This window comes from Dasypus novemcinctus, chromosome 3, assembly GCF_030445035.2.
Source record: "Dasypus novemcinctus isolate mDasNov1 chromosome 3, mDasNov1.1.hap2, whole genome shotgun sequence".
NCBI lineage: Eukaryota > Metazoa > Chordata > Mammalia > Cingulata > Dasypodidae > Dasypus > Dasypus novemcinctus.
The window spans coordinates 121,343,567-121,370,995 of NC_080675.1; the positions used below are offsets into that span (position 1 = coordinate 121,343,567).

Consider the following 27,429-nt stretch of genomic DNA (forward strand, 5'->3'; position numbering starts at 1 on the left):
CTCCCAGGTCAACATATTTATTTATTTTATTTTGATAATTATTCTAAGAGGAAATCATCTGCACTAAGTCTGGATCTTCAGATATTCATCTCTCTTTAGCTTGTTAGATGAAAACTAATGCTCTGCATTCTTCCTTATCCATACAGCCTTTATGCAACTTAGTGATATTATTAGGCTATTTGAATAAACTCACTGTATTTAGAATGAGGGAGATGATGGTCCAGCTCTACTTTGCACTCATCAAACTGCCTGCAGAGGACTGCATTCAGTTCTTGGAAAGGCATACACAGAATAAAGTATATTCAGTGGAGAGTCAGGTGAAGGAATTTTGAAATCAGATCGTGAGGAAGCTGGGCAGTTAGTCTGGAGATGAAAAGACTCAAATGCCAATTTACCTATGGTATTTCACTGCCATAGTTGGCAGGTACCATAGTCTTGGCTACTTAGAATCTATGCCCCTTTCATATTTTAGGGAAATCCCCTACTGGTATGTACTTTGGTGAGAGGGAGGATCTTGCCTCCTATTATAGAAGCTGATAAGTCAGAGTTACCTTTTCCAGTTACTCTGGGCATGAACAAGGTGTTTTAATTTGCTAGGCTGATCAAAGCAGATACCATGAAATGGGTTGTCTTTAAACAATAAGAATTTATTAGCTTAGAGTTTGAAACCATGAAAATGTCCAAATCAAGGCATTGTCAAGGCAATGCTTTCTCCCCAAAGGCAAGCTGCCTTTGATCTTTGGTTCTCTGCTACATAACAGTCACATGGCAGCATCTGCTGGTCTCTCCCTTCTCTTCCAAGGGTTTCGTTGCTTTCAACTTCGTGCTTCCATGGCTTTTTCTCTTTCTCTCTCTCCATTCACTCTGTTTATAAAGGACTCAGTAAGAGGATTAAGACCCATCCTGAATGAGATTGGTCATACCTTAACCAAAGTAGCCTCAGCAAAAATCCTGCTTACAACAGGAATGAATTAACTTTAAGAACATGCTTTTCTGGGGGCACATAAAATTTCAAATCACCACACAGAAGTCCTTGGCTCATTTTGCCCTAGGATATGCTTATGCCTGGGGATTTGAGTCTTGAGGATATGTCAAACAGGCATAGGGGCAGGTGAAAAAGTTCTGACTAGAGTCCAAGGTCATATCCAGACTATTCTTGTGGCTTAACTTTGGCAGTGTTCCTCACTGCTTGCTTCCCTTGGTTTCTGACCACTTTCTGTCAGGTTTTCTCACATTCTATTAGATTTTGTGAGCTCCTTATTAACTTTGAAACAAGTTCCTTTTTTTGGCTTAAGTTACCCAGTATAGGTTTCTGTTATTTTACAAACAAGAATCCTAACTGATGTAATTGCTTAAAAACTGTAATGATTTCTTATTTCAAGCTGGAATTCTTAACCTGGATTCAAGGAGGGCTTTATAGAATTTGTGTGTATGTTATTGTCTTAGTGTGCCAGAGCTACTAGGCCAAATATCACATAACGGGTTGACTTAAATTAACTTATTGGTTCACAGTTTTGGTGGCTAGAAGTCTCCTTAAAGTCTGTAGCATTCTAGTGCTGGCTTGCCACAATCCTTGGGTCCTTGGCTTGCATCTCTGCCACTTGTCACATGGTCTTTCTGTCCTTGTGTCTTCTCTTCCTGTTTCCCCTGGCTTCTGCCTTCTGTGGCTGTGTCCAAATTTCCTCTCTTAATAAGGCCTCCAGTCATATGGATTATGACCCTCCCTCATTTAGTTGGGCCACACCTAAATTGGATCTTAGAAGATCCTATTCACAAAGGAGACCACGCCTTAACTGATAATACATCTTCAGAGGATTTTTTTTGGTCTTTATTTATTTTTTTAATATTACATTAAAAAAAAATGAGGTCCCCATATACCCCCCATTCCCTTCACCCCACTCCTCTCCCCATAGCAACAATCTCCTCCATCATCATGAGACATTCATTGCATTTGGTGAATACATCTCTGAGCACCGCTGCGCCTCATGGTCAATGATCCACATCATATAGCCCACACTCTCTCACGTTTCATCCAGTGGGCCATGGGAGGACATATAATGTCCGGTAACTGTCCTTGCAGCATCACCCAGGACAACTCCAAGTCCCGAAAATGCCTCCACATCTCATCTCTTCCTCCCATTCCCCACACCCAGCAGCCACCGTGGCCACTTTCTCCACACGAATGACACATTTTCTTCGATTACTAATCACAATAGTTCATAAATAGACTATCAGTAGGTCAGAGGGTTTTATTTACAAATAGGGTCAAATCCATAGGAATGCAGATTAAGATTAAGAACATGTCTTTGTTTGGGTACATAATTCAATCTATTACAGTTATACTATATGCAGAATTTTCCAAATCTCTGCATCCATATGAGGAGAGAGGGATTATAGCTTTTGTTATATTCTCAAAAGGTATTATAGTTCTAAAAAGGCCAAGAACCATATATCTGAAGGATATGAAGTAAATGACTTAGCATTACATACAAGGCCCCTTACCAGCTGGCCCCTGCCTAATGCTTTGATTTTCTCTCATAATGTTCCCTGCTGCTCATGTTCTTCATTCCCATTTCGTGCTCCAGTCCCATTAAAATATTACGGGTTAAAAACAAAAACAAAAACAACAACAACAAAAAACTGTAAGTTCTTAAAAGCACCTCATAGTTTTTAATCTCTTTGTCTTTGAGCATGAGATGATGTCTGCCTTAGCATTCCCAATGTTTTTCTTTGCTCCTGTCCTACGTTTTAGTTGTCTTCCTGAATTCCTACTCATCTTTTAAGACTCAGTTGCTGTTATCTCCTCCATAAAGCCTGTTCTGATCCTCCATAGCAGATGCTCATGTTCACCGTGCCCCATCCCCTTGTCCATCTAATTTCAGCACTGCCAACAGCCCACATCAAGTTAGCCTTTGGTGTGAGTCTCAACTATAGCTGTGAGAAGCTGCCTTAGCACTTCTTGCCATTTATTTATTTTTTTAACTGTTCCTCTTGGTAGACTATTACTTTTTGAGAGAAAAGAGCATATCTTATTCATTTTTTTTTGCCCATATATATTTTTTTGCTTTTAAAAAAATTTCAATAGTTTTTTTGAAGTACAATTTACATGCCATAACTTGCACTCACTTTAGTAAACTTAGTTATACAGCCATCACCACTATCCAATTTTATAACACCTCACCCAAAAAAGATCCCTTGTGCCCATTTGCAGTCACTCCCTTCCTCCACCTCATTGCCTCCAGTTAACCACTAAACTACTTTGTTTCTGTAGACTTGGGATCTGATCTCTGGCTTCTTTCACTTAGCTTAATTTTCTTAAAGTTCATCTATGTTATTGCATGTATCACTGTTTCATTCCTTTTTAATCACATTCCATGTGATTGGATATACCACATTTGATTTGTCCATTCACCAGTTGATGGACATCTGGATTATTTCCAACTTTTTTTTTCATTAGAGAAGTTGTGAGTTTACAAAACAATCATGCATAAAATACAGGATTCATGTACACCATCCCATCACCAACACCTTTACTGGTGTGGAACATTAGTTATTTTTGATGATAGGACATTTAAAAAATAATTGTACTGCTTTTAACTACTTTTAACAGTAGTTACCTTTGTTACAATTGATGAAAAGTTATTATTAAAATAATTCTATTTATTGTCCATTATTTATATTAGGTGTATTTTTTCCCACATATCACCCAATTATTACCATCTTGTATTGGTATTGTACATTTGTTATAATTTATGAATGAACATTCTTATACTTGTACTATTTACTATAGTCCAACCAGGGTTCACTGTGTTGTACAGTCCTATGTTTTATCTTTTAGTTTTTATTCTAGTAGTATATATATCCTAAAATTTCCTCTTTTTAACCAGTCACCTGTACAGTTCACTGCATTCACAATAATGTGCTACCATCACCACCATCCATTTCCAAATCTTTACCATCAACCAAAATAAAAATTCCATACAATTTAAGCATCAACTTTCCATTCTCTATAACCCCAATTTGTTTCCTAGTAACCTGTATTCTAGATTTCAGTTCTGTGAGTTTGCTTATTATAATTAGATCATAAAATATTTGTCCTTTTGCGTCTGACTTATTTCACTCAACATAATGTCCTCAAAGTTCATCTTCGTTATTGCATGCATCACTACTTCATTCTTTTTTATAACTGAATAATATTCCATCATATGTATATACTTCATTTTGTTTATTCATGCTTTGGGCATCATACTTAGTAGTAGATGAGGTAAGAAAGAAGAGGCCTTCAGCTCCTGGATGCAGAACTTAAAATCAAATCAGTGGAGTTTCTTCAGTGATTGAATAGACATGTTTTCATCTACTATTGACTTGCTGCCTTTCAGAGCTTTTATGAGGAAGATGGGTACCCTGTGTGTTTCATCAGTCATAGGCTGTTCCTTATTCTTTCCCACCAAAGATACAATAAGTAACCAATTGTGTATGCTCTGATTTACATCCCTGGATTAGAAATGGGTTCTGATCATATGCTATATAGCCATCTTTTTAAGGCAGGAGTTGGGAGGCATCTCTTTGTTATAAAGATTGTCTAAAAGAAAAAAAAGTTTATTTTTACTTGGTTATGAGTATCTATTTTCTATTTCTTCTATTTTATTTGAAACACATTTTGTGTGTTTTAGACATCTCTTTTTTTTCTCCATATCTGTGAAGCAAAATACAATATAAACAATTCTCAGTCATCTGTGATAAATACCCAATATCACAGTATTGGGTATTTGGAGTTTACAAATTGCCTCCAGACCTTATTTTAGCAAACTTTTCTTACTTTTTGGTGATGATACTAAGCCAAATTGCCAAAATAGTATGTCTTCTCCATATTCCCTACAGTATTTGTGTAATTATAATAAGCAAACTCATAGAGTTTTGGTGCTATTTTGTTACAAAGAAAAGGACCACCATTCATTTGACAAACATTTATAGAGATCCCTACTATGTGCCAGGTCCTACTTTAGTTGCTGGGGATATAGTGGTGAAAAATTGAGACAAGGCCTTTGTTCTCCGAGAGATGGCTTTGTAGTGGTGAGCGATAACCACAACCAATGAACAAATAAACACACAATAAAATATTGGATGGTGATAAGGGCTGGGTGGAAAAGAGATTGGAGTCGAAGGAAGGTTTTCCTAAGGCTGTGACATCTGAAACCTGAATGATAAGGCACATGAAGATTATGAGGAAGTGCATTGCAGGCCAATACAATAGCTTCTGTAATGGTCCTGAGACAAGTGTCCACTGTGTTTACTAGAGGCACATTGAGGAGGCCAGTGTAATTGGAGGAGGGGTAGGTGATGAGAGGTGAAATAAGAAGGAAGAAAATTTTAGAGCTAGCCAGTAGAATTTATTATACAAATGAAAATTATTCAACAACATGAAATGTTTTTTTTTTTTTTTTTTTTGCAGTTTAATTGTATATGGCCATGAACATTTAGATTTCAATATCTGTGTCATGATTTCTGGATTAGATTCAGTAATTATCCAATATTAATAATGGAGAAAGGTCAGCGTTCCAACGTGTGCATAGTATATCCTGCTTTGAAGCCTTGGATTGACCATGGATAGGATACTATAGTATTGTCAGAAAATGGCATCTAGTGTTACATTCTAAATTAAATTTGCCTTGGAAGTAATTATGCATGCCATGAACACAGTAAGAAACAGCTTCCTTCATCCTTTAACATAATAATTGCTCTCAAGGAGGGCAAAAATTTATAGACAGATGGAGCATCCAGTTATAGAGTTAACTGGACAGGGAAGAAAGCTGTTATGGACAAAATTTCAGATTTTCTTGGATTTTTCTTTTTCATATCTGCACAGCAGAGACCTGATGATTTGCCAGCACCTAATAAGCCAGAATGCTGGCCCCAGAGAGCATTTATGATATCCAGCCAATGAAGAACTGCTTTCCCTCCCAAAGGGTGGTCTCCAAATCTGTTGCAATTTTTGGCAAGATTTTTATGTCACAATTGAAAACAGATGCCTTTTCTGCCCTTTTCCTTGTTGTCTGAATTACTACCGTTCAGGAAGTGTGAGACATGGCACTCTCTCACACACCTTCAGAATGCCCTACAAGAGTCCTCTATTGACTACCTATTCACCAGTCTTGCTGTGAAAACACTTACTCTGCAAATAGAGAATACATATACGAAGGTGCCAGGTTTGTGAGGTTCTGATAATCTGCTTGGCACATTCTGAATGTTTCTTGTCACAAATCAAAACAGCCCTAAGGTTTAATATAAAACATCTTTCTGGACAGTTTTTACTTTAGCATATTTAATCCTAAAGGAAAATATTTAATACTAAAGGAATATGTAGTCTTAAAGGAAAACCAAAGTATATGCCTCCTAATTGACTCTATTAAATATTATTATAGGATATGACCCTAAAAGTGCTTTTGAGTATCAAAATCACTGTAAATTCTTGATTATAAAAGATTTAATAGACATAAAAACTAAACATAATGTATGGACTTTGAATCCTGGTTTAAATCAACTGAAATTTAAACTAGTGAATAACTGGGGAGATTTAAATATGGACTGGTTATGAGAAGATACTAAGGAGTCATTGGTAATTTTGTTAGGTATGATAATGATATGGTGGTTATTTAAGAAAATATCCTATTTTATACTCAAATATTTGGGGTTGAAATGTCACATCTATAATTTATATTAAAATATTTCAGGAAAATATCAACTGAAGCAAATAAGACAAAATATTAGGTGATTTAGGTGATGGGCATATGGGGTTTATTATAGTATTTTCTCCAATTTCTCTTTGTTTGAAAATTTTTATAATTCAAAGCTATAAAAAGTCTTTGCACACTAGAGCATGTGATTTGTCAGCTAAATAATGTAGCTTTATGATTATAGTGGATATTGCTTTATTGTGCCTTTTTTGGTGCATCCATAAATAGCAGAAGACTTGGAAACTGGGCACTTTCTTCATCCATGGAACATTACAGTAAAAATGAAACAATACTCTTTCCCTCTGTCTCCTGTCCCTCCATAGTCTGATTTTGTAATTTGGCCTATTATGGAAGGTAAAGTAGATTAAAAGTAGAACTGAGAAAGTTCCTTAATGTGATAAAGGGCATGTATTAAATCCCTACTGCTCACATCATGCCTCATGGTGAAAGACTGGATGTTTCCCCACTAAGATCAGAACAAGAATGCCCTATGTCACCACTGTTATTCAACATTGTACTAGAAGTTCTACCTAGAGCAACTAGGCAAGAAAAATAAAAGGCATCCAAATTGGAAAGGAAGAAGTAAAACTTTCCCTTTTTGCAGGTAACAGGATCCCATATACAGAAAATCCTAAAAAATCCACAACAGAGCTCCTAGAGTTAATAAATAAATTCAGCAAAGTGGCAGGGGTACCAGATCAACACCCCAAAATTGGTAGGGTTTCTATACACTAGAACTGAATAATCTTTAGAGGAAGTCAAGAAAAAATTATTTACAATAGCAACTAAAGGAACCAAATATCTAGGAATAAATTTAGCCAAGGATGTAAAGAACTTATACATGAAAAAGTACAAAACATTGCTAAAAGAAGTCAGAAGACAAATAAATGGAAGGGCGTTCTATGTTTATGGATCAGAAGACTAACTATTGTTAAGATGCCAGTTCTCCCCATAGTGATTTATAGATTTAATGCAATCTCAGTCAAAATCCCAACAGTCTTCTTTGCAGAAATGGAAAGTCAATTATCACATTTATGTGGAAGGGTAAGGGACCCTGAATAGCCAAAACCATCTTGAAAAGAAGAATGAAGTTGAAAGACTCACACTTTATTTTAAAATTTATTACAAAATTACAGTAATCAAAACAGCATGGTACTGGCATGAGGAAAGACATACAGACCAACAAAATCAAATTGAGAGTTCAGAAATAAATCTTCCCTGTCACCAACTGATTTTTGACAAGGGTGCCAAGTCCACTCATTGGGGAAAGAATAGTCTCTTCAACAAATGGTGTGGGGACAACTGAATATCCATACACAAAAGAATGAAGGTGGAAATGTAAGATATGGGCTATAGTTAATAATAATATTTTGCGGATGCTCTTTCATAGTTTATAACAAATATTTCACAACAATGCAAGGTGTTGGTGGGGTGATGTATAGGAGTCCTGTATGATGACATGCATGTGTATTTTGTGAATTTGCAACTTTTACTATACCTTTATTGTTTGAACATATATAAATGATACACTTCAATAAAATAAAAAAAAGAATGCAGGTGGACTCCTACCTCACACCACATACAAAATTGAACTCAGAATGGATCAAAGACCTAAATGTAAGAATCCAAACCATAAAAATCCTGAAAGAAAACATAGGAAAGCATCTTCATGGCCTTGTGATAGGCAATGGTTTCTTAGACTTTATACCAAAAGTGTGAGCAACAAAAATAAAAATAGATAAATGGGGCTTCATTAAAATTAAAAACTTTTGTGGCCTCAAAGGATTTCATCATGAAAGTATCAAGACAACCTATAGATAAAATATTTGGAAACCACATATGTAATAAAGGCTTTTTTTTTTTAGATTTTTAAAATAAATTTATTTCTCTCCCCTTCTCCCTCCCCCCCATTGTCTGCTCTTGGTGTCCATTTGTTGTGTGTTCTTTTGTGTCTGCTTTCATTCTTGTCAGCGGCACCAGGAATCTGTGTCTCTTTTTTTGTTGTTGCGTCATCTTGCTGCGTCAGCTCTCCGTGTGTGCGGTCCCACTCCTGGGCAGGCTGCACTTTTACTGCGCTGGGCAGCTCTCCTTACAGGGCGCACTCCTTGTGTGTGGGGCTCCCCTACACAGGGGACACCCCTGCGTGGCATGGCACTCCTTGCGCACATCAGCACTGCGCGTGGGCCAGCCCATCATATGGGTCAGGAGGCCCTGGGTTTGAACCTTGGACCTCCCATGTGGTAGGCAGACACCCTATCCATTGGGTCAAATCTACTTCCCTTTAATAAGGGCTTAATATCTAGAATATATAAAGAAATCCTACAGCCCAACAACAAAAGACAAACAACCCAATTTTAAAAATGGGCAAAAGATTTGAATAACTATTTCTCCAAAGATGATAAATAAATGGCCAATATGCACATGAAAAGATGGTTAATATCTTTAGCCATTTCAAATCAAAGCCACAATGAGCCTCCATTTCACACCTGCTAGAATGGCTACTATTAAAAAAATGAAAATAAAAAGTGTTGGAGAGATTGTGGAGAAATAGAAACACTCATTCATTGTTAGTGGAAGCGTAAAATGCTACAGCTACTGTAGAAAAGTTTGACAGTTCCTCAGAAAGTTGAGTATGGAATTACCATATGAGCTGACAATCCCATTTCTAGGAATCTACTCCAAAGAACAGAAAATAGGAACTCGAACAGTTATTTGTACACTGGCAATCTTAGCCCCAGTATTCACAATTGCCAAAAGGTGGAAGCAACCCAAGTGTCCATCAACAGATGAATAGCTAAACAAAATGTGGTATATACATGCAATGAATAAGTAAATTTATAGAGTCAGAAGCTAGAATACAGATTACAGGTTACTGGGGCTGGGGTGGGAGTAGGATAAGGGGAGTTAATATTTAATTGGTACAAAATTTTATGTTTGTGATGATGGAAAAGTTTTGGTGAGAGTGCTGGTAATGGTAGTACAACATTGTGAATGCAGTTAACATCACTGAATTATATATTTGAATGTGGTTGAAAGGGGGTATTTTAGGTTGTATATATGTTACTAGAATAGCAAAATTAAAAAACCAATAGGTCTGTATAACACAAAGAGTAAACCCTATTGTAAACTATGGATTATAGTTAATAGTATAATTATTATAATATTGTTTCATCAATGATAACAAAGGTAACACATTGATACAAAGGGTTAATAGTAGGGAAAACTGTGTTTGAGGGAAGGGGTATATGGAAACTCTGCATGCTCAACATAATTTTTCTGTAAACCTTTTCTGTAAACTTCTCTAATAAAAATTTTAAAAAGAAACTAAAACTGAAACATATGGAATCTGGAGGCTGGTATTTTGAACATTTTGCTTCAACCTCAAATTTTAAAAAAAGAACTATCAAGTTATATTACCAAAGTCATATTTGTTTCTTTCATCATGTATATGCTGGTTGGCACCATCTTAAGCACATAAACACCTTCTTCTTTCCTTCCCCACTTAGAGTTTTGAGTTGTCATTGTCATACCCACGATGATGTTTTATGTAGACAGTATGTTCTTGACATGCCAGTGTATGGTATTGATAAGACTTTTTACCCTTAGGTATTTTGATACCCAAATGCTTAAATCATATTCCCATTTCAACTAAACTGATTGGTAGAAATAATAAATTCATGTTACAGTGTGGGCTGACTTGCATGACCGACCAATACATATTGTGCTTTAACCCCCACCTATATTTAACTTGTAAGTTCTCTTTTTTCTTATTTTTCATTTACACTTAGGGTCTGCAATTGCATATTCAATAGCAAAAGCAATCTTACTGTCCACTTTCCTCAGCCTTGACAATTTGCCAAATTGTAAGTTACCAAACACACTATAGTTTTACTTAAAACTACAACAAAAACAACAAAAACATTACCTAGATGGAGGTTTTTTGATTTTGAATTGGGGTTAAAAATAAAGTCCTAATCTTATCATACTCAACAGTGAATACCCACTGAGCTCCAATCTAGAAAGACACTGTTTGAGATGCTGTGTGAGAGAGATTGCTGTGGTGGGATTCATGAAGAGAAGACCTGGATTCTGTCTGTAGCAGTTTGCAAAACTGGGGAGATAGGAAGAAGAGCTACTATAGAGAGTATATGATAAGCACCAAATACGTGCCATGGACTGCAAGTGTGGTACAAGTTCAAAGTCAAGAGATCATTTCCAGATGGGGCCATCATGGCTTCCTGGATAATTTACCATTAAAACAGAAACTTTTAGGAAAAGGTAAAATTCTGCCAGGGAGAAAAAGGAAAAGGTGCTATTTCTGTATGGAGCTAAAGAGTATACCCAGAAGCGAAGAGTGTTTGGATAACTACAAATCAGCCAGTTTGGCTAAAGGAAAGAGTCCCTATTGGGACTACGTATGGTGAGTGCAGGAATTTGGATACCACCTGGTAAATGCTGGAGGAAAGAGTAAAGGTTTTGGGTAGTATCATGAGTATGGCTGTGCTTTAGGAGCTTATTCTTACAGTGTTGGCCTTGAGGATGAGGGTCAGGAGAAGAGACCAAGACGTGATGAGCATCAAATGGGATGTCCCTGCAAAGCAGTCCAGATTGGAAAGGGATTAAAATCACAGATTTGGCTAATGACAGTAGAAATAGAAGGAAAGGATGATAACAAGACCTATTGGAATAGAAGAACCAATTAAATTTCATGACTGAATATGTCCTCTTGAAAGAGAATGGGAAAATCACATGAATTTGCATTATTTCATTGATGCAAGCAGTTAACTGTAAGTTTAATGTACTTGATATGACTGTTAGATTACATTTAATATAACCAATCATAAGAAATAGTTGGAAGTGGATTTGGCCCAATGGATAGGGCATCCGCCTACCGCATGAAAGGTCCAAGGTTCAAACCCAGGGCCTCCTGACCCGTGTGGAGCTGGCCCACGCACAGTGCTGATGCGCACAAGGAGTGCTGTGCCACGCAGAGGTGTCCCCCGCGTAGGGGAGCCCCAAGTGCAAAGAGTGCACCCTGTAAGGAGAGCTGCCCAGCTCAGTAAAAGTGCAGCCTGCCCAGGAGTGGGGCCGCACACGGAGAGCTGACGCAGCAAGATGTTGCAACAAAAAGAGACACAGATTCCGGGTGCCGCTGACAAGAATACATGTGAACAGAGAACACACAGTGAATGGACACAGAGAGCAGACAACTGGGGTGGCAGGGAAGGGGAGAGAAATAAATTAAAAAAATAAATCTTAAAAAAAAAAAGAAATAGTATAGCAACAAACATTTATAAATGTAAATAATTCTAATATAAGAGAAATTATAACATAATTATAATTTTTATATTACAGAACTATTGGATATAATTTCTAATAATGAAATAATTATTGGTTTAGTTATTTAGTTTCCATATAGGCCATAATTCTTTCTGGATAATCAAATTCCTATTTGGGATTCTTCACATCTTATTGCAATGAATTACAGCAGATAACAATATGCCAACTCATAATTTTATGATGCAGAAAAACTCAAAATCTTTTTAAACAGTAGTCATGCTAAATCATTATTGATACAGATGGATTATTTTAATTAACGAGTATGCATAAAAAAGGGTTAAAGAAAAATGAAGTATCCAAAAATACATGTCTTTTTCAGTCCTCCTCAATTAAAAGCAAGTGTTTATTTTTTATGAAGAAAGTTACAGAATACTGATCACAGGAACAATTTGCTAGTTGCACTGAATAATTTTTAAATCTAAGCTGGCCTTGCACTCTCTTTTAAAATTTGTAATTTCTTTCAATCTATTTTTTCTATTTATTTTACAATTTTATAATAAAGGTCTTTTTAACAGCTTTTAAAAGAGCCACTTACACATTTTGGAAAGATCATATGGTATGTGAGTATATCTCAATAAAACTGCTTAACAAACAAAAAAATAATTGTGCTAGAATAGCTAGAAATAGCAGCTATGTACAGCAGGGGAAACAGAGAGACTGAGCGATGAGGAATTTTCTTGTTCATTTGTCTGGTTTTTATTAGTATTATTATTGAAATACTAAAAATGCTTTAATAATGATTGAAGTGATGATTGCTCAACTGTGTGATAATACCATGTGTTTTTGGATAAATTGTATGCTTCATTAGTATATATCAATAAAATTGATTAAAAAAAATAGGGTGGGTTGGGGGAAAAATACACCAAATATAAGATATGGACTATAGTTAATAGTAATATTCTGACAATGCTCTTGCATAATGTGTAACAAATGATTCACAACAATGCAAGGTGTTGGTGGAGGGGTAGTGTATGGGACCCCTGTATGATGTTTATACTTGCTTATTTTGTAAGTTCACAACTTTTACTATATACTTATTGTTTATGTATGTTCATGTATGAATGATATACTTCAATAAAAAATATTTTTAAAGAATACTGTTAGAATATTTGAAAGAAAACCTTTAATTCTTCATTATTAATTTACAGGAAAGATGACCTAATGCTTACAATTACTAAGCTTTTACACAAATCTTAACATGGCAATTAACTTTCTTCATTGACAGCCTTTCTCTCCATCTCCTGAAGTTATGAGAACCATGCTGTTGAGGGGGAAAAAACTTTGATAGAATTTATTCATTCAAAAGTAGAAGAAGGAAAGTACTTCTGAAAAAGTAGCAATGGCCTAGGGGAGAGGAAGCTGCAGCAGACCCAGTAGAGAGTCATATCTGGAGGTCATCAGAGGGGTCACGCTTCCATACATCTCTGCAGGATCTCAGAGACAGCCAAAGTAGGTACAACCCCAGGTAGGGGTGCTCCTGAGGGCTATGGAGACACCCAGGTCCTATGGTCATGACAGATGGCTCTGGAGTTTAGTGCCTTGTCAGTGGGCCCTACATTGGAATTTGTACTCCTAAGTGTGATGGAGTTGGACTCAGATGTGACCTCTCTATGCATGCTTCTTCTGTCACTTTTACTGAACCTGTGGTTGGGGTATGCTCAGGAGACTTGAATCTGAACTTTCCATGTGCCAGCTAGGCCCTGAGTCTCAGCAGAGTTGGAACACCTATTCTCCGGTTCATGGGACTTACACAGGTCAGCTAACAGGGAGGTGAGGATGGCCAACCACCACACCAGGAAACCAAGAGAGTCTACAGCTGCAAGCAAGAGAATTCCAGCCATCAGCCATGTGGGATCTAAGCCCCCTCTCGATTTAGAGGTGGAGTGGTCATCACCATCCCATGGTCCACAGGATAGAGGAATAAAATATGGATTAGAGTGGACTTACTGGTATTCTGCTATAGAATTATTGTGACTCTAGCAATGGAAGAAATTATATCATTGATGTGGAGACAGTGACCATGGGAGTTGCTGAAGGCAGGGGGAAGAAAAAAAGGTGTGATATTGGGACATTTTCGGGACTTGGAGTTGTCCTCAATGTTATATGCAGGGACAGATGTGGGATATTATATATCCTGCTATAACCCACTGAATGGACTGGGAGAGAGTGTAAACTACAACACAAACTATAATCCATGCTGTGTAGCAGGGCCCCAAAATGTGCTCATCAAATGCAATGAATGTACCACACTTATGCAAGAAGTTGTCAATGTGGGAGGAGTGGGGGGTGTGGAGAATAGGGTATACGGGAACCTCTTATATTTTTTAATGTAACATTTTGTGTGATCTGTGTATCTTAAAAAATAATAATAATAAAATGAAAAAACAAAAGGTGTTATTAGTGTCCTTCAGGGGAAGCACGCAGTTAGTACAGGTGGCTCTGCAAGAAAGGAGCCAGAGAATGAATCCTCTGCCTTCCTCTCCACTTCCCTCTCCCCTCCTGCTGATCCTCCCTCTTTCTCCAATTTGGAGACCTAAGAGTGGAAGTGGGGTGTAAATGGAAGACAACAGTCGCAATTAGCATTGTCTTTACAAAATATGACACTTTGGGGGGATAGTTTAAGGGGATAGAAGTAATTCTCAGCCTCATTTTAAGAAGAGGAAATGGAGCCCTGTAGCAGTAGCAACTTAGGTAAACTAGTTGACACAGAGCTAAGAAGAAATGTTAGGTCTCTGGATTCCCAGTCCTGGCCAGGTAATTTCCATGTATTTTCCCCAAATTTCCCAGACCCAGCATGCCAGCTCAGCTACTGTCTGACATAGGTGAAAAGGCCTTGATAGTCAAGGGAATGTCTGAACATTATAGACATAGCCTTTGCAGTAGGACTTGCTTCTGTAACTGAAGTTAGTCTTGTGGATAATCTGGAAAATACAGAAATGTGTCAAAAGGAAAATAAAATCACCCATAATGTACTACAGATATAACTCCTGTTAACATTATGGTGCTTTCTTATTGTTTTTTTTATTCCCTAAGAAAATGTACATAAATATATGCCTACGTATGCTTAATTTGAATATATTATACATGTAGTTTTAGATCTTGTTTTTTCACTTACTATATCATGAGAAGTTTCCCATGTAGTAAATTGTCGTAGAATCTGAGTTTTAGTACCAGTAATTTTTAAAATGGGTATAGCATAATTTTTTAAAAACCCTTATTATGAGACAATTGGGTTGTTTCTTTTCTGCTATTATAAATAGTACTGCAGTAGATATTCTTGTATATATGAATCACTGTGCTTATCTTTTTCTCTAGGATACAATTTTATGAACAGAATTATGAACATTACTAAGCATTTCCAGTGGTCCTTTCTTTGGAGCACAGTGCAAAGAATGTGACTCTGGGGCCCCACATCCCTGATCTATCTGCCTCTGCCACCTCCTGGATATGTGACCTCAGGCTTTGCTGAGCCGCATTCATGTATCTGTTGAACAGGGACCACACCACCTTTCCCCTGTTTTGTGATGAGAATTACATGAGACCATGCTTTTAAAGTGCCTGATACAGGGGAATGCTCAATAAATGCTACCTCTCCTTTCCTTTGGGATGTATTAGTTTGCACACATATGCAAGCCCATGTCTGGGTGTGCTGAAAATGAAGGGAAGAAAGTATACTTTAAAAACCCTATTCACTATCAAGAAAAAAGTAAAGCTGACTTGAAAACAAACCAATTTAGACTATAAAGACTTCAATTTAAAGTCGAAGGTAATTATAGTGAAGACAGAACTGGAAGTTCTCAATAACTGTATTTTTCTTTGTACTGGTTTGCCCGGTCACTATTTCTAATCTTGTTACCTTTCCCTTCCTTCTGAAGTGCTCGTCTTCAAGCTCTACCAGCGGGCGAAGCACGTGTACAGCGAGGCAGCTCGAGTACTCCAGTTTAAGAAGATATGCGAAGATGCACCTGACAATGTGGTCCAGCTGCTGGGGGAGTTAATGAACCAGAGCCATGTGAGCTGCCGGGACATGTACGAGTGCAGCTGCCCTGAGCTGGATCAGCTGGTGGACATCTGTCGGTGAGACTGAGAACAGCGTGGGGGTGGGGGAGAGAGGGCGGGGAGGGGCTGCTCAAGAATGCTGTTTAAAATAAATGGAAAAAATTGCAATATTTTCATAATCTTCTATGTGAAAAAAAATCCTTCCCCATGACCTAAATGAGGGATCTCCCATGACAAAGAGCTGAACATATCTGTAGGATGGAAGATTCTAGACTTGGCTGCCTGGCTTTATGAGCATCCAGGTTTGGAGTCAGCCGTTCAAATCATAAAGAATTTTCCATCTTTGGATGATTAGGCCTGTCAGAGAGGTAGCTGTTTTCATGCATGGGCTCAGTGATTTTTTCCTTATGATAAATACTTTTTAAACTTTATTTATTGTGGCAACATAAATACAACCCAAAATTTCCCATTTTAACCACTCAAGTGTACAGTTCTCAATATTGTGCTACCATCATCAACCTCCATTACCCCAACATTTTTTTAAAAAGATTTATTTATTTATTTATTTATTTCTCCCCCCACCCACCCCCACCCACCCCCACCCCAGTTGTCGGTTCTCTGTGTCTATTTGCTGCATCTTCTTTGTCCGCTTCTGTTGTCGTCAGCGGCACAGGAATCTGTAGTTTCTTTTGGTTGCGTCATCTTGTTGTGTCAGCTCTCCGTGTGGGCAGCACCATTCCTGGGCAGGCTGTACTTTGTTTCGCACTGGGCGGCTCTCCTTACGGGGTGCACTCCTTGCGCGTGGGGATCCCCTATTGGGGGGACACCCCTGCGTGGCAGGGCACTTCTTGCGCGCATCAGCGCTGCGCATGGGCCAGCTCCACACGGGTCAAGGAGTCCGGGGGTTTGAACCGCGGACCTCCCATGTGGTAGATGGAAGCCCTAACCACTGGGCCAAGTCCGCTGCCTACCCCAACATTTTTATCACCTCAAACAGAATCTCTGTACCTTCTCCTCATTCCCCATTTCCTGACAATCTGTAATCTGTGAATTCACTGTCTGTGAATTTGCTTATTGTATATATATTTCATATAAGAAATAGAGTACAGTATTTATCTTTTTATGTCTGGCCTGTTTCATTCTGCATGATATCTTCAGTATTCATTGATGCTGTAGCATGCCTCAGAATGTCATTCCTTTTTACAGCTGAATAATATTCCATTGTGTGTGTATACTGCATTTATTCCAATTTCTCTGCATCCTTGCCAGCACTTTATTTTGTTTTGTTTTTTAATAATAGTCATCCTAATATGTGAAATTGTACTTCATTGTGGTTTTGATTCTCATTTCCCTGATGTCCAATGACGTTGAGCATCTTTTTACTGCTTAATGGCCATTTGTGTATCTATCTTCTTTGGAGAAATGCCTATTAAAGTCTTTTGCCCATTTTTAAGTTGGGTTACTTGTCGTTTTGTTGTGTAATTGTAGTGCTTTTAAGTATTCTGGATATTAGACCCGTATCAGATATATTACTGTGGCTTTGTTGTAAGCTTTGAAATCAGGAAATGTAAGACCTTCAACTTTGTTCTTCTTTTGCAGTATTGACTTAGCTATTAATATTTTGACCCCCTTGTGATTCCATGTGAATTTGAGGATTGGCTTTTCCATTTCTGCAAAAAGGCTGTGGGGATTTTGATAGGATTAGCATTCAATCTGTAAATCACTTTGAGTAGCACCATGTCTTAAAAAATGTTCATTGTGAGTTTTTCATATGTGCTTTTTACCATGCTGAGGAATTTCCCTTCTATTCCTAGTTTTCTGAGTGTGTGTGTGTTGTTTGTTTTGTTTTTATCGCTTTTGCATTCCTGGGATAAAACCCACTTGGTCATGGTGTAAAAATCTTTAAATGTTGTGTGATTTGGTTTGCTAGTATTTTGTTGTTGATTTTTGCATTTATATTCATAAGTGAAATTGTTTTGTTGTTTTCTTGTGATGTCTTTATCTGCCTTTGGCATCAGAGGAATGCTAGTCCCATAGAATGAATTAGGAAGTAGCCCTTCCTCTTTAATTTTCTGGAAGTGTTTGAGAAGGATTGGTGTTATTTCTTCTTTGAATGTTTGGTATAATTCACCAGTGAAGCTGCCAGGCCCTGGACTTTTCTTTGTTGGGAGACTTTTGATTACTGATTCAATTCTTTACTTGTTATTTATCTCTTGTTACCTTCTATTTCTTCTTGACTCATGTTTCTAGGAATTTTTCCATTTCCTCTAGATTATCTAATTATATGTGGTATAGTTCTCAGTATCTTTAATACTTCTTTATGTTGCTGCAAGATCAGTGGTAATGTCCTCATTTTGGGTTATATTTATTTGTGTTTCTCTCTTTTTTTCTTTGTCAGTCTAGCCAAAGGTTTGCCATTTTTTCCTTGATCTTTCGAAAGAACCAACTTTTGGTCTCATTTGTTATCTCAATTGTTTTTTTTATTGTCTATTTCATTTATCTCCACTTTGATCTTTATTATTTCCCTCCTACTAACTTTAGGTTTACTTTGCTCTTTTCTTTTTTCTAATTTTTCAAGATGTAAAGTTACTGATTTGAGATTGTTCTTTTTAAAATATGGCATTCTTAGGTAAAAAGTTCCCTCTAAGCACTGCCTTTGTTGCATCCCCTAGTTTTAGTATATTGTATTTTAATTTTCAATCACGTCAAGATATTTTTTAATTTCCTTTTTGATTTTCTTTGACCCTATGGTTGTTTAAGAGTGTGGTATTTAATTTTCACATATTTGTGATTTTTCCAGTTTTCCTTCTGTTATTCATTACTAGCTTCATTCCATTGTGGGTGGAGGAGATACTTTGCATGATTTCAATCTTTTAAAATTTATTGAAACTGGTTTTGTGGCCTAACATGTGGTGTATCCTGGAGAATGATCCATGTTCTTGAGAAGAATGTGTATATTCTGCTCTTGTTGGGTGGAGTGTTCTCTATATGTCTGTTAGGTTTAATTTGTTTATGGTATTGTTCAAGTCCTCTTTTCTTTATTGATCTTCTGTTTAGATGTTCTTTCCAGTATTGAAAGTGGTGTATTGAAGTCTTCAACTACTATTGTAGAACTGTAACAGACTTTGAATTAAAGTCTATTTTGTCCAATATTGAAATAGCCATCCAAGCTCTCATTTGGCTATTTTTATGGAATATTTTCCCCATCCATTCACTTTCAATTCCTTTGTGTCTTTGTGTCTAAGATGAGTCTCTTATAAATATTGTATAGTTGGATCATGTTTTTTATCCATTTTGCAAATCTATGTCTATTGATTGGAGAGTTTAATCTGTTTACAATCAAAGTAATTACTGATAAGGCAGGACTTACTTCAACCATTTTGGCATTTGTTTCTTGGATACCTTATACCTTTTTTGTCCCTGATTTGCTCCAACACTGCTTTATTTTGTATATAACTGATCTTTCATAGTGAAACTAATTGATCCCTTTCTCATTTCCTTCTCTTTATACATTTTATTCATTTTCTTTGTGGTTGCCATGGGGTTTGTAGTAATATCTTAAATTTATAACAGATTAGTTTGAAATGATACCAACTTAACTTCAATAGCATATGTAATCTCTGCTCCTATACTTTTCCTCCCCTACTTTGTTATTCTTGTCACTTTACCTCTTTATATTTTGTATGCTCAATAACATAAAATATTATTATTTCTTATGCATTTGTATTTTTGATCTTATAAAAAATAAATAAGGGAAGCGGACATGGCTCAACTGATAGAGTATCCACCTACCATAAGGAGGGTCCAGGGTTTGATACCCAGGGCCTCCTGACCTGTGTGGTGGGTTGTCCCACGTGCAGTGCTGCTGCGTGCAAGGAGTGCCATGCCATGCAGGGGTGCCCCACGCAGAAGAAACGTGCCCCACAAGGAGAGCCACCCCATGTTCAAAAAGTGTAGCCCACCTAGGAGTGGTGCCACACACATGCAAAGCTGATGCAGCAAGATGACACAACAAAAAAGAGACCCAGTTTCCCAGTGCCACCGGATGATGCAAGCAGAGGCAGAACAACACACAGTGAATGGACACAGAGAGCAGACAATAGGGGGAAAAAGGAGAGATATAAATAAATCTTTAAAATAAATCAATAAATAAAAACTAGAGATATATACTGAGACTACCATAAGACTGGCATTTGTGTTTGCCCATGCAGTTACCTTTATCATAGATTTTTATTACTTTATATGGCTCCTAGTTACTGTCTAGTGTCCTTTCCTTTCAACTGGAAGGACAGGTCTATTTTTTTTTTTCTTTTTATAGGGCAGGTCTATTAGTGATGAACTCCTCAGCTTTTTGTTTATGTCTTAAACTCTCCCTCATTTTGAAGTTCAGTTTTGCCCAATATACAGTTCTTGGCTGGCAGTTTTTCCCTCAGTACTGTAAATGTCATCCCACTGCCTTCTTGCTCCTGTGGTTTTGGATTAGAAATTGGCACTTAATCTTACTGAGGACCCCTTATACACAGTGAATCACTTATCTCTTGCTGCTTTCAGAATTCCCTCATTATCTTTGTCATTCAACAGTTTGATTATGATGTGTCTTAGTGTGTGCCAGAATTCCCTCATTATCTTTGTCATTCAACAGTTTGATTATGATGTGTCTTAGTGTGTGCCTGTTTGGGTTTAATCTTTTTGGAGTTTGTTGAGTTTCTTGGGTATATTCGTTTCTTTCATCAATTTTTGGAAGTTTTCCATCTTATCTCTTCAAATAGTCTTTCACTTCCCCTTTTTCTTCTCCTTCTAGGATTCCCATAATGTGTATATTGGTACACTTAATGCTGTCCCACAGGCCCCTCTAGTCTCTGGTCACTTTTCTGTTCTTTGTTTATTTCTCCTCTTCAGACTGAACAATTTAAATTTTCCAGTCTTTTAGTTTGCTGTTTCTTTCTTCTGCCTGTTCAAATGCACTGTTGAACACTTCTAGTGTATTTTTTACTTCTGTTATTGTATTTTTAATCCAACTTTCTGTTGGGGTTCTTTTTAAAAATATCTATTCCTCCTTATGTTCTTTTATCATCTTCTTCTTCTTTTTTTTTTTTTTTAAAGATTTATTTATTTATTTTAATTTCCCCCCCGCCCCGGTTGTCTGTTCTTGGTGTCTATTTGCTGCGTCTTGTTTCTTTGTCCGCTTCTGTTGTCATCAGCAGCACGGGAAGTGTGGGCGGCGCCATTCCTGGGCAGGCTGCACTTCCTTTTCACGCTGGGCGGCTCTCCTCACGGGCGCACTCCTTGCATGTGGGGCTCCCCCCATGCGGGGGACACCCTTGCGTGGCACGGCACTCCTTGCACGCATCAGCACTGCGCATGGCCAGCTCCACACGGGTCAAGGAGGCCCGGGGTTTGAACCACGGACCTCCCATATGGTAGACGGACGCCCTAACCACTGGGCCAAAGTCCGTTTTCCTTTTATCATCTTCTTGATTTCCCTTACTTCTGTGTCCATGTTTTCCTTTACAGGCTCATTGAACTTACTTAAAAGAGTTAACTTATCTTTGATTAGTTGTTCCAATGTCTGTTCTTTCACTGTTGTTTTATTTTGTTCCTTTGAATATCACATCTCTTCATGTTTTCTTTGTGTTTTTTGTATGTCTGTAATCTTTTGTTGAAATCTTGGTGTTTGAATATTTTGATGTGCTAACTCTAACTCTGGGTGTGAGATTCTCTCATGGAGGGTTTTAGTGTAGCTTAGCTCTGTGTTAAGGTTCTTTTTCAGTGTTTAGTCCAGTTTATACTGAACCTTTAGAATAATCCATGTTGAACATTTAAGTTGTTCTCAGATCTCTCTCAGCCTGTGTCTTGTCCTGGGCATGTACCTAATTGTCCTCCCAGAGATCTGGATTATGCTCTTTGCAACTACGGTCAGCTCAGCTCCTCTCTTGTACTTCATTCATTGTTTTTGCTCCTGTTTTCAGCACTGGCTTTTCTCCATGCCTCTGTTCCACTTCTCTGCACATTCCATAGTAGGCTGTGCTCCTTAACTCCACTCCCCTTTTCTGCACAGCTTTTCCATTCAGGTAAATTCTGGGTTATTGGACCCAGTCACATTTGGGCTCCATATACAAAGACATCCAATATTTTGTTCAGTTGCTCCCAGTAATCAGGCCCCAGGGTCCTACACTTGAAATGTTCATGAACCACCGAGCCACCACTGTAGGTCACACAAACTGACATGCAACTGAGGGAGGGGAAGGGACCCAAATAGGAAAACTTGTCCCATGGCTCTCCTACTGTTTCTAATTTTTGGCTTTTTTTTCCCCCCCTGATTCTGTGTTCCTTATGTTGTTTTCTAGCCTCCATCATTTTCCAGAGTTTTGGGAAAGTTGATTCTGTCAGTTTCTGCCTGTTTTTCATTGTATCTAAGTGGTGATGGTGGGTTTTATAGGAAATTTACCAGGGTCATCTTACATATTAAAATTAATGGTACCCACTAAATTACTGCTCTGTCAACAACTCTCATCTGGTGTTCTAAGTTTAATAATTCTATTCAAAAGAAGGAAGAAAACTGAAAGGAGGCCTCAAACCTGAAAGCAGTATGTAGAGAGAAGATGCTGACAGATGGCATTTCATGCATTTCAGGTTTAGGTTAGGCAGTTTGTGGATATAAGGACTGAAGAAAATCAAAATTATAAATGGTCATATGAGACAGGGTAAAGAGGGAATTATTTCACAAATCCTGGGAACAACCTCCTTATAATGCTAGAGAATAGGGGTAATAGAGGCAGATTAGTCCCTTTATTCAGAGGAATCCCATTGACCTTGGGAGAACTGAAAGGGAAATTGGTAGAATGCTCAAATGGCTAGATATTGTTTCCACTGAAAGAAGATAATATAATACTGCGTGCAATTAGTAATGAAAATATAGTTGGTTACTTGGTGCCTGTGGCTTACCTCACCCCTTGCCACACCCCCGGCCTGAAAGGTTTAAAATAAATAGCTCAAATGATCATACATGGCATAAATAACCCAACTTACTGAGAGGCAGGACCATAGCACTGATGAAAATCACTCTGCTGATGTCATTGTTCATTAATTGCCAAAAAGCCTTACAGAGCTTGTTTCATTATAAGTATTCTGTCCTGAGAATATCAAGGGTCCAGTAAGTGGGCAAATATTGTTCTGTTTTGGTAAGAGGAAATGAGAATGAGTGTGTGGAAATCAGAAAGAAGCATCTTTTCCTGGAAGATAATGGAATAATTTGAAGGTAGTGGCTAAAAAGCAGTGGAGGCACATTGGATAGCCTCCTGGAATTCTCTAATGAACGTTCTCTTCCTGGGATGGTCAATCAGCCCTTGCTCTTATAGAGGCTACAGTATAGAGGAAAAGAGCTATGAAGAAAATGAGAAGGGACTGAGTGTCGAGGTTGGGAGGGTAATCTTTATATGAGGTGGTGGGAGAAGGCCTGAGGAGATGATATTTGAACAGAGATATGGAAGAAGTAAAGAAATGAACTTTGCTGATACCTGGAGGGAAAACATCACATGCAGAGAACTCAGCACGTATATAAGCCCTGAGGTGGGTACATGACTGTCATGTGTGAGGAGCAGCAAAAGACCAGTGTGGCTTTAGGGCAGTGAAAGAAGTAGAGAGTAGTAGGTGATAAAGTTAGAGAGGTAGTAGAGAGCATATCACATGGGCCTTGTAGGCCATTGTAAGAACTCCAGCTTTGAGGAGAGAAAGGTGGCAGTGGAGGTGTTGAGTGATTGGATGCCAGGTATACATTGAAGAAAGAGTGAAGACATTTACTCTTTGGGTGAAAGAGGAATCAACATGACTCCTGGGTTTTTGGCCTGAAAAAAAATTTCCTTTTTTCTCTAAAGGTCACATTTTAGAAGCCAGACTTCACATTTCTGGATCATAATTACCTTACAGCACCATAAGATGTTACAATAGGAAGGGACCTTAGAGACCAGAAAAGACACTAAAAAGTTGAATGATTTGAACAAGTTCACACAATGAGTTAGTGGGAAAGTATGGCTCCCAAGCCAATGTTCTTTTTTGCCACACACGGCTTTCTCTTTTGGCTATTACTGAGATATCATTATATTTGAATGTGGGTCATTTTCTAAAACTTTAAAATGATCCTGTCATCAGAACAGGACCAGGGACCCTCTAATGGGGCATAGACTGGATCCCGGGGGGCCTGGTATAGGGACAAGAGAGACTCTAAAAATTCTTGTTTTCTGTTACTTTCTTGACTTACTAGCAGATGGCACTCTTTGGTGAGCTTTTCCATGGAGGTGATTCTTTTAACCTCTATTGGCTTGTGTTTCCAAGCCAGTTAGAGCTGCAATTCAAAGTGGGCCCCTGATGCTTAAACTCACCAAAAAGAAACCACACTCAACCTGCCACTGCATCCTCCCTCTTCCCTGAGAGGAATATGCCTGTTCCCCTCTCTTTTGGCCACTGGTTTTCCTAAGGCTGCTTGCCCTGAGGGTGCTGTAGGGGCAAGTAACTCATGGTTTTCTTTCTGGCCTCTTCATCTCTCTGTCCCCACTACCTCCCAGACAATGCTCAGCACTCTCCTCATCTGCAGATCCCCAAAGCAACTCCTTTGTATAGTTTCTTCCCCTCTCCACTGTTTTTCAAGAGTACTGAGCCCTGCCTACCTGCTCTGATGCCATTTTCCTGGAACTGTCCAATATCTCTAAGCGTCTTATAGAATGATTTTTTCTTTGCTGTCATTATGATCAGCAGATAAAATTGTTCTAAATTTCTAGCTAAAATTTCCAGTTGGTTGTTGGTTACTGTGAAAGGTCTTGAGTGGCAGAGAAACCTCAGAGGAGGGTAGCCCAGGGAAAATTAAGTAGATACAGTCATTGATGTCATTCCTTCCTTCAGTCAACAAATGCTTTTCAATAGGGTATTTGTGTCCCATGTAAAATTGAAGTCTAACCCCTCTTTCAAAAGCTGTGGCACTTTCTTTTATTTAGATATATGAAAATTGATAAGGGGGGGAGTGCAGAACAATGCAGAGGGAAGTGGTAATAAGAACAGGGATGGTTAAAAAGTAGGCAAAGACAGATAGTAGAAGAGCAGCAGATGGTAAACATGGGGAAAAGTTCAAGTGAAAAATGGAGATATACTTAACCATTATTTCCTTCTGAAGCCTTGTGACTGACTCTCTCATGGGGCTAGGCAGAGAAAGTGTTGGATGTGCTGGGAAAGGTCCTGGCAAGGCCTAGAGTGAATCACTTCTGCCACAAACTCAATCTCTGATAGAGTACCACCTTGCTTAAGAACCACCACCACTTCTACACACCCCTACCCCCTAAAAAAATGTTAGCACCAATGGGGAAGGTATGCAACCAGGGAAGGTTGGTTGCCTTAGGGAGACCAAAGGAGGGAGGAGGGAAGCAGAAATGGGTTTGGGGAGGAACACCACTGAAGACAATCTGGATACCCTCCCAACTTGTGGCACTTAAAAATTCCTTTAGTTTTCCTGAAGGTCTGCTTGGCAACAATTTTGATGAAAGAGAACTAATTGAGCAAATGAGGGAATCTAATGCCTAGAATACTAAGAGGATTCTGTACAAGCTAAAATTTCAATTTGATCTGAACTAGACCATATTAGAAAGACATCTTTAGGTCATTGTCCTGTAATTTTGGCCTAGGACAAAGCATAGGCAACCACATTGTGACCCAAGTGGAGAGAAGAAGGGGATAAAAAATAATAATAAAGATCACCAATACTTGCCATTTTTTTCAGTTGGTCCTTTTACTTTCTTCCAGTGAACATCAGTTTAGAATCAAAAGGGACTAACGAGAAAGAAGGAAACTACACTTATGTAGTTAGGTTGTTCATTTTTTATTAAATTAATATTAGAAAACTTTCAATTATGTGAGACAAAATACAATAATGAAAGAAAAAGATGATGCTTGACCATTTATAAAATAACTCCTTTAAATGAATAAAAATGCAAAATTTTAATAAAGGGCTAAATTTTAAAGTAGAATTTATTGAAGAGCACAAAACAATTTTGAACCCAAGGCAATTATATTTGGGAAAACTCATTTGTTATTGGTTCCCTGGTTTTACTTAAGAAAAAGATAGTCAATGCCTTTTATTTCCATTTTGACACTTGTTGAAATTAAAGAGGATTCATTGCTACATTATTGCTCAAGCTATTAAGGAAGAAAAATGACAAATTTTAATGGACCAACAAAAGTTACACAAGTTAATTTGCTCTGTTTTCCTCAGAAGTCTTTCCACAACTTTATTCCATGGCTGTGCTGGTCAGCTTTTTACAGCCATTCTCCTGACCAGGCCAGAATGAAGAAGAATAAACTGCAAATCCATATGTGTATGCTTTTTTTCTCAGGACCTTATGTACTAATTTATATGCCCTGCCAGGAAAAAGGGAGCGAGCCATATCATCTACCCTTAGGGGTTTTCTTTGAGTTTCTCTCTTCTACCCATTACCAAAGATAATAGAATGAAGAAAATATGACTTTTGCCAGACCCAAACTAATTGGTAGTCACTGGGTTTTAATGGTTTATACTTCTTAAATTGACTTCTAGGCATATCTTTTTATTCTTTCTCATTAGAATAGTATCGCAAGGCATGTGTGATTTCTTGAATCTAAAGCAGTCTCAAAGTCCTGTTTCTAAACTACTGTTAAAAAAACAGCAATTTTGCTGAAAGATCTCTTTTCCTGAGGTTCCTTCCAGTTTCCAGAAAGTAGAAGCTAGAAGTTCTTCTAGATAAAGAATATACTTCTGTTTATATCTAAATACATGGTATAGATTATGATATATTTAAACAAATATAATAGTCCAGCAAGCCATTTATTAGAACCTACCAAGTGCCTGGAATTATGTTGTTTCTAGGGTTAAAGAGGTAGATATAACCTGTCCGAAAATTCAAGATTTCCTGAAATGATTAATTTGATATCCACTGGAACAATATATAAATATTTATTTATTTTGAAATAAATGAAATTGAATTGAAATACAAGGCACAATTCCTTACTTTTTCTTTTTCTTTAATTTGTAGCAAATCTGGGTCTTACTGTGAATGCTCTCTTCACCCTCCTCAGAGTCCTGTGCCTTTGCTCTTTGGTAGGGGCTTTATGGTCAAATCTTTTCATTTGAAAGGAGGAAATTTTAGTCCAGGCTATACTGGGTACCTAGACAGTTATGTTTTTTAGTGATAAAAGGATCAAAGAGCACATTCCTTATAATCTTCATCTCTCATCTGCCCTAGCTTGTGTTTTGTAGCTCATACTTTATAAAGCAGAGTCTTCTTTTATTGCCTTGGCCAACCCTTCCACATTATTCCCAAGCAGGTTGTCTAAATCA

At 37.8% G+C, this 27,429-nt stretch overlaps 1 protein-coding gene across 3 annotated transcripts in view; it reads left to right on the forward strand.

The window, feature by feature from the left end:
- GALK2 (galactokinase 2) overlaps window positions 1–27,429 on the forward strand; it is a 210,146-nt gene that overhangs the window by 176,909 nt on the left and 5,808 nt on the right. For all 3 annotated transcript variants that reach the window (XM_058294170.2, XM_004471789.5, XM_058294171.2), the window contains exon 9: window positions 15,950–16,151. In XM_058294170.2, the coding sequence (XP_058150153.1) occupies window positions 15,950–16,151 (202 nt within the window). The remainder of the gene's footprint in view (window positions 1–15,949; window positions 16,152–27,429) is intronic.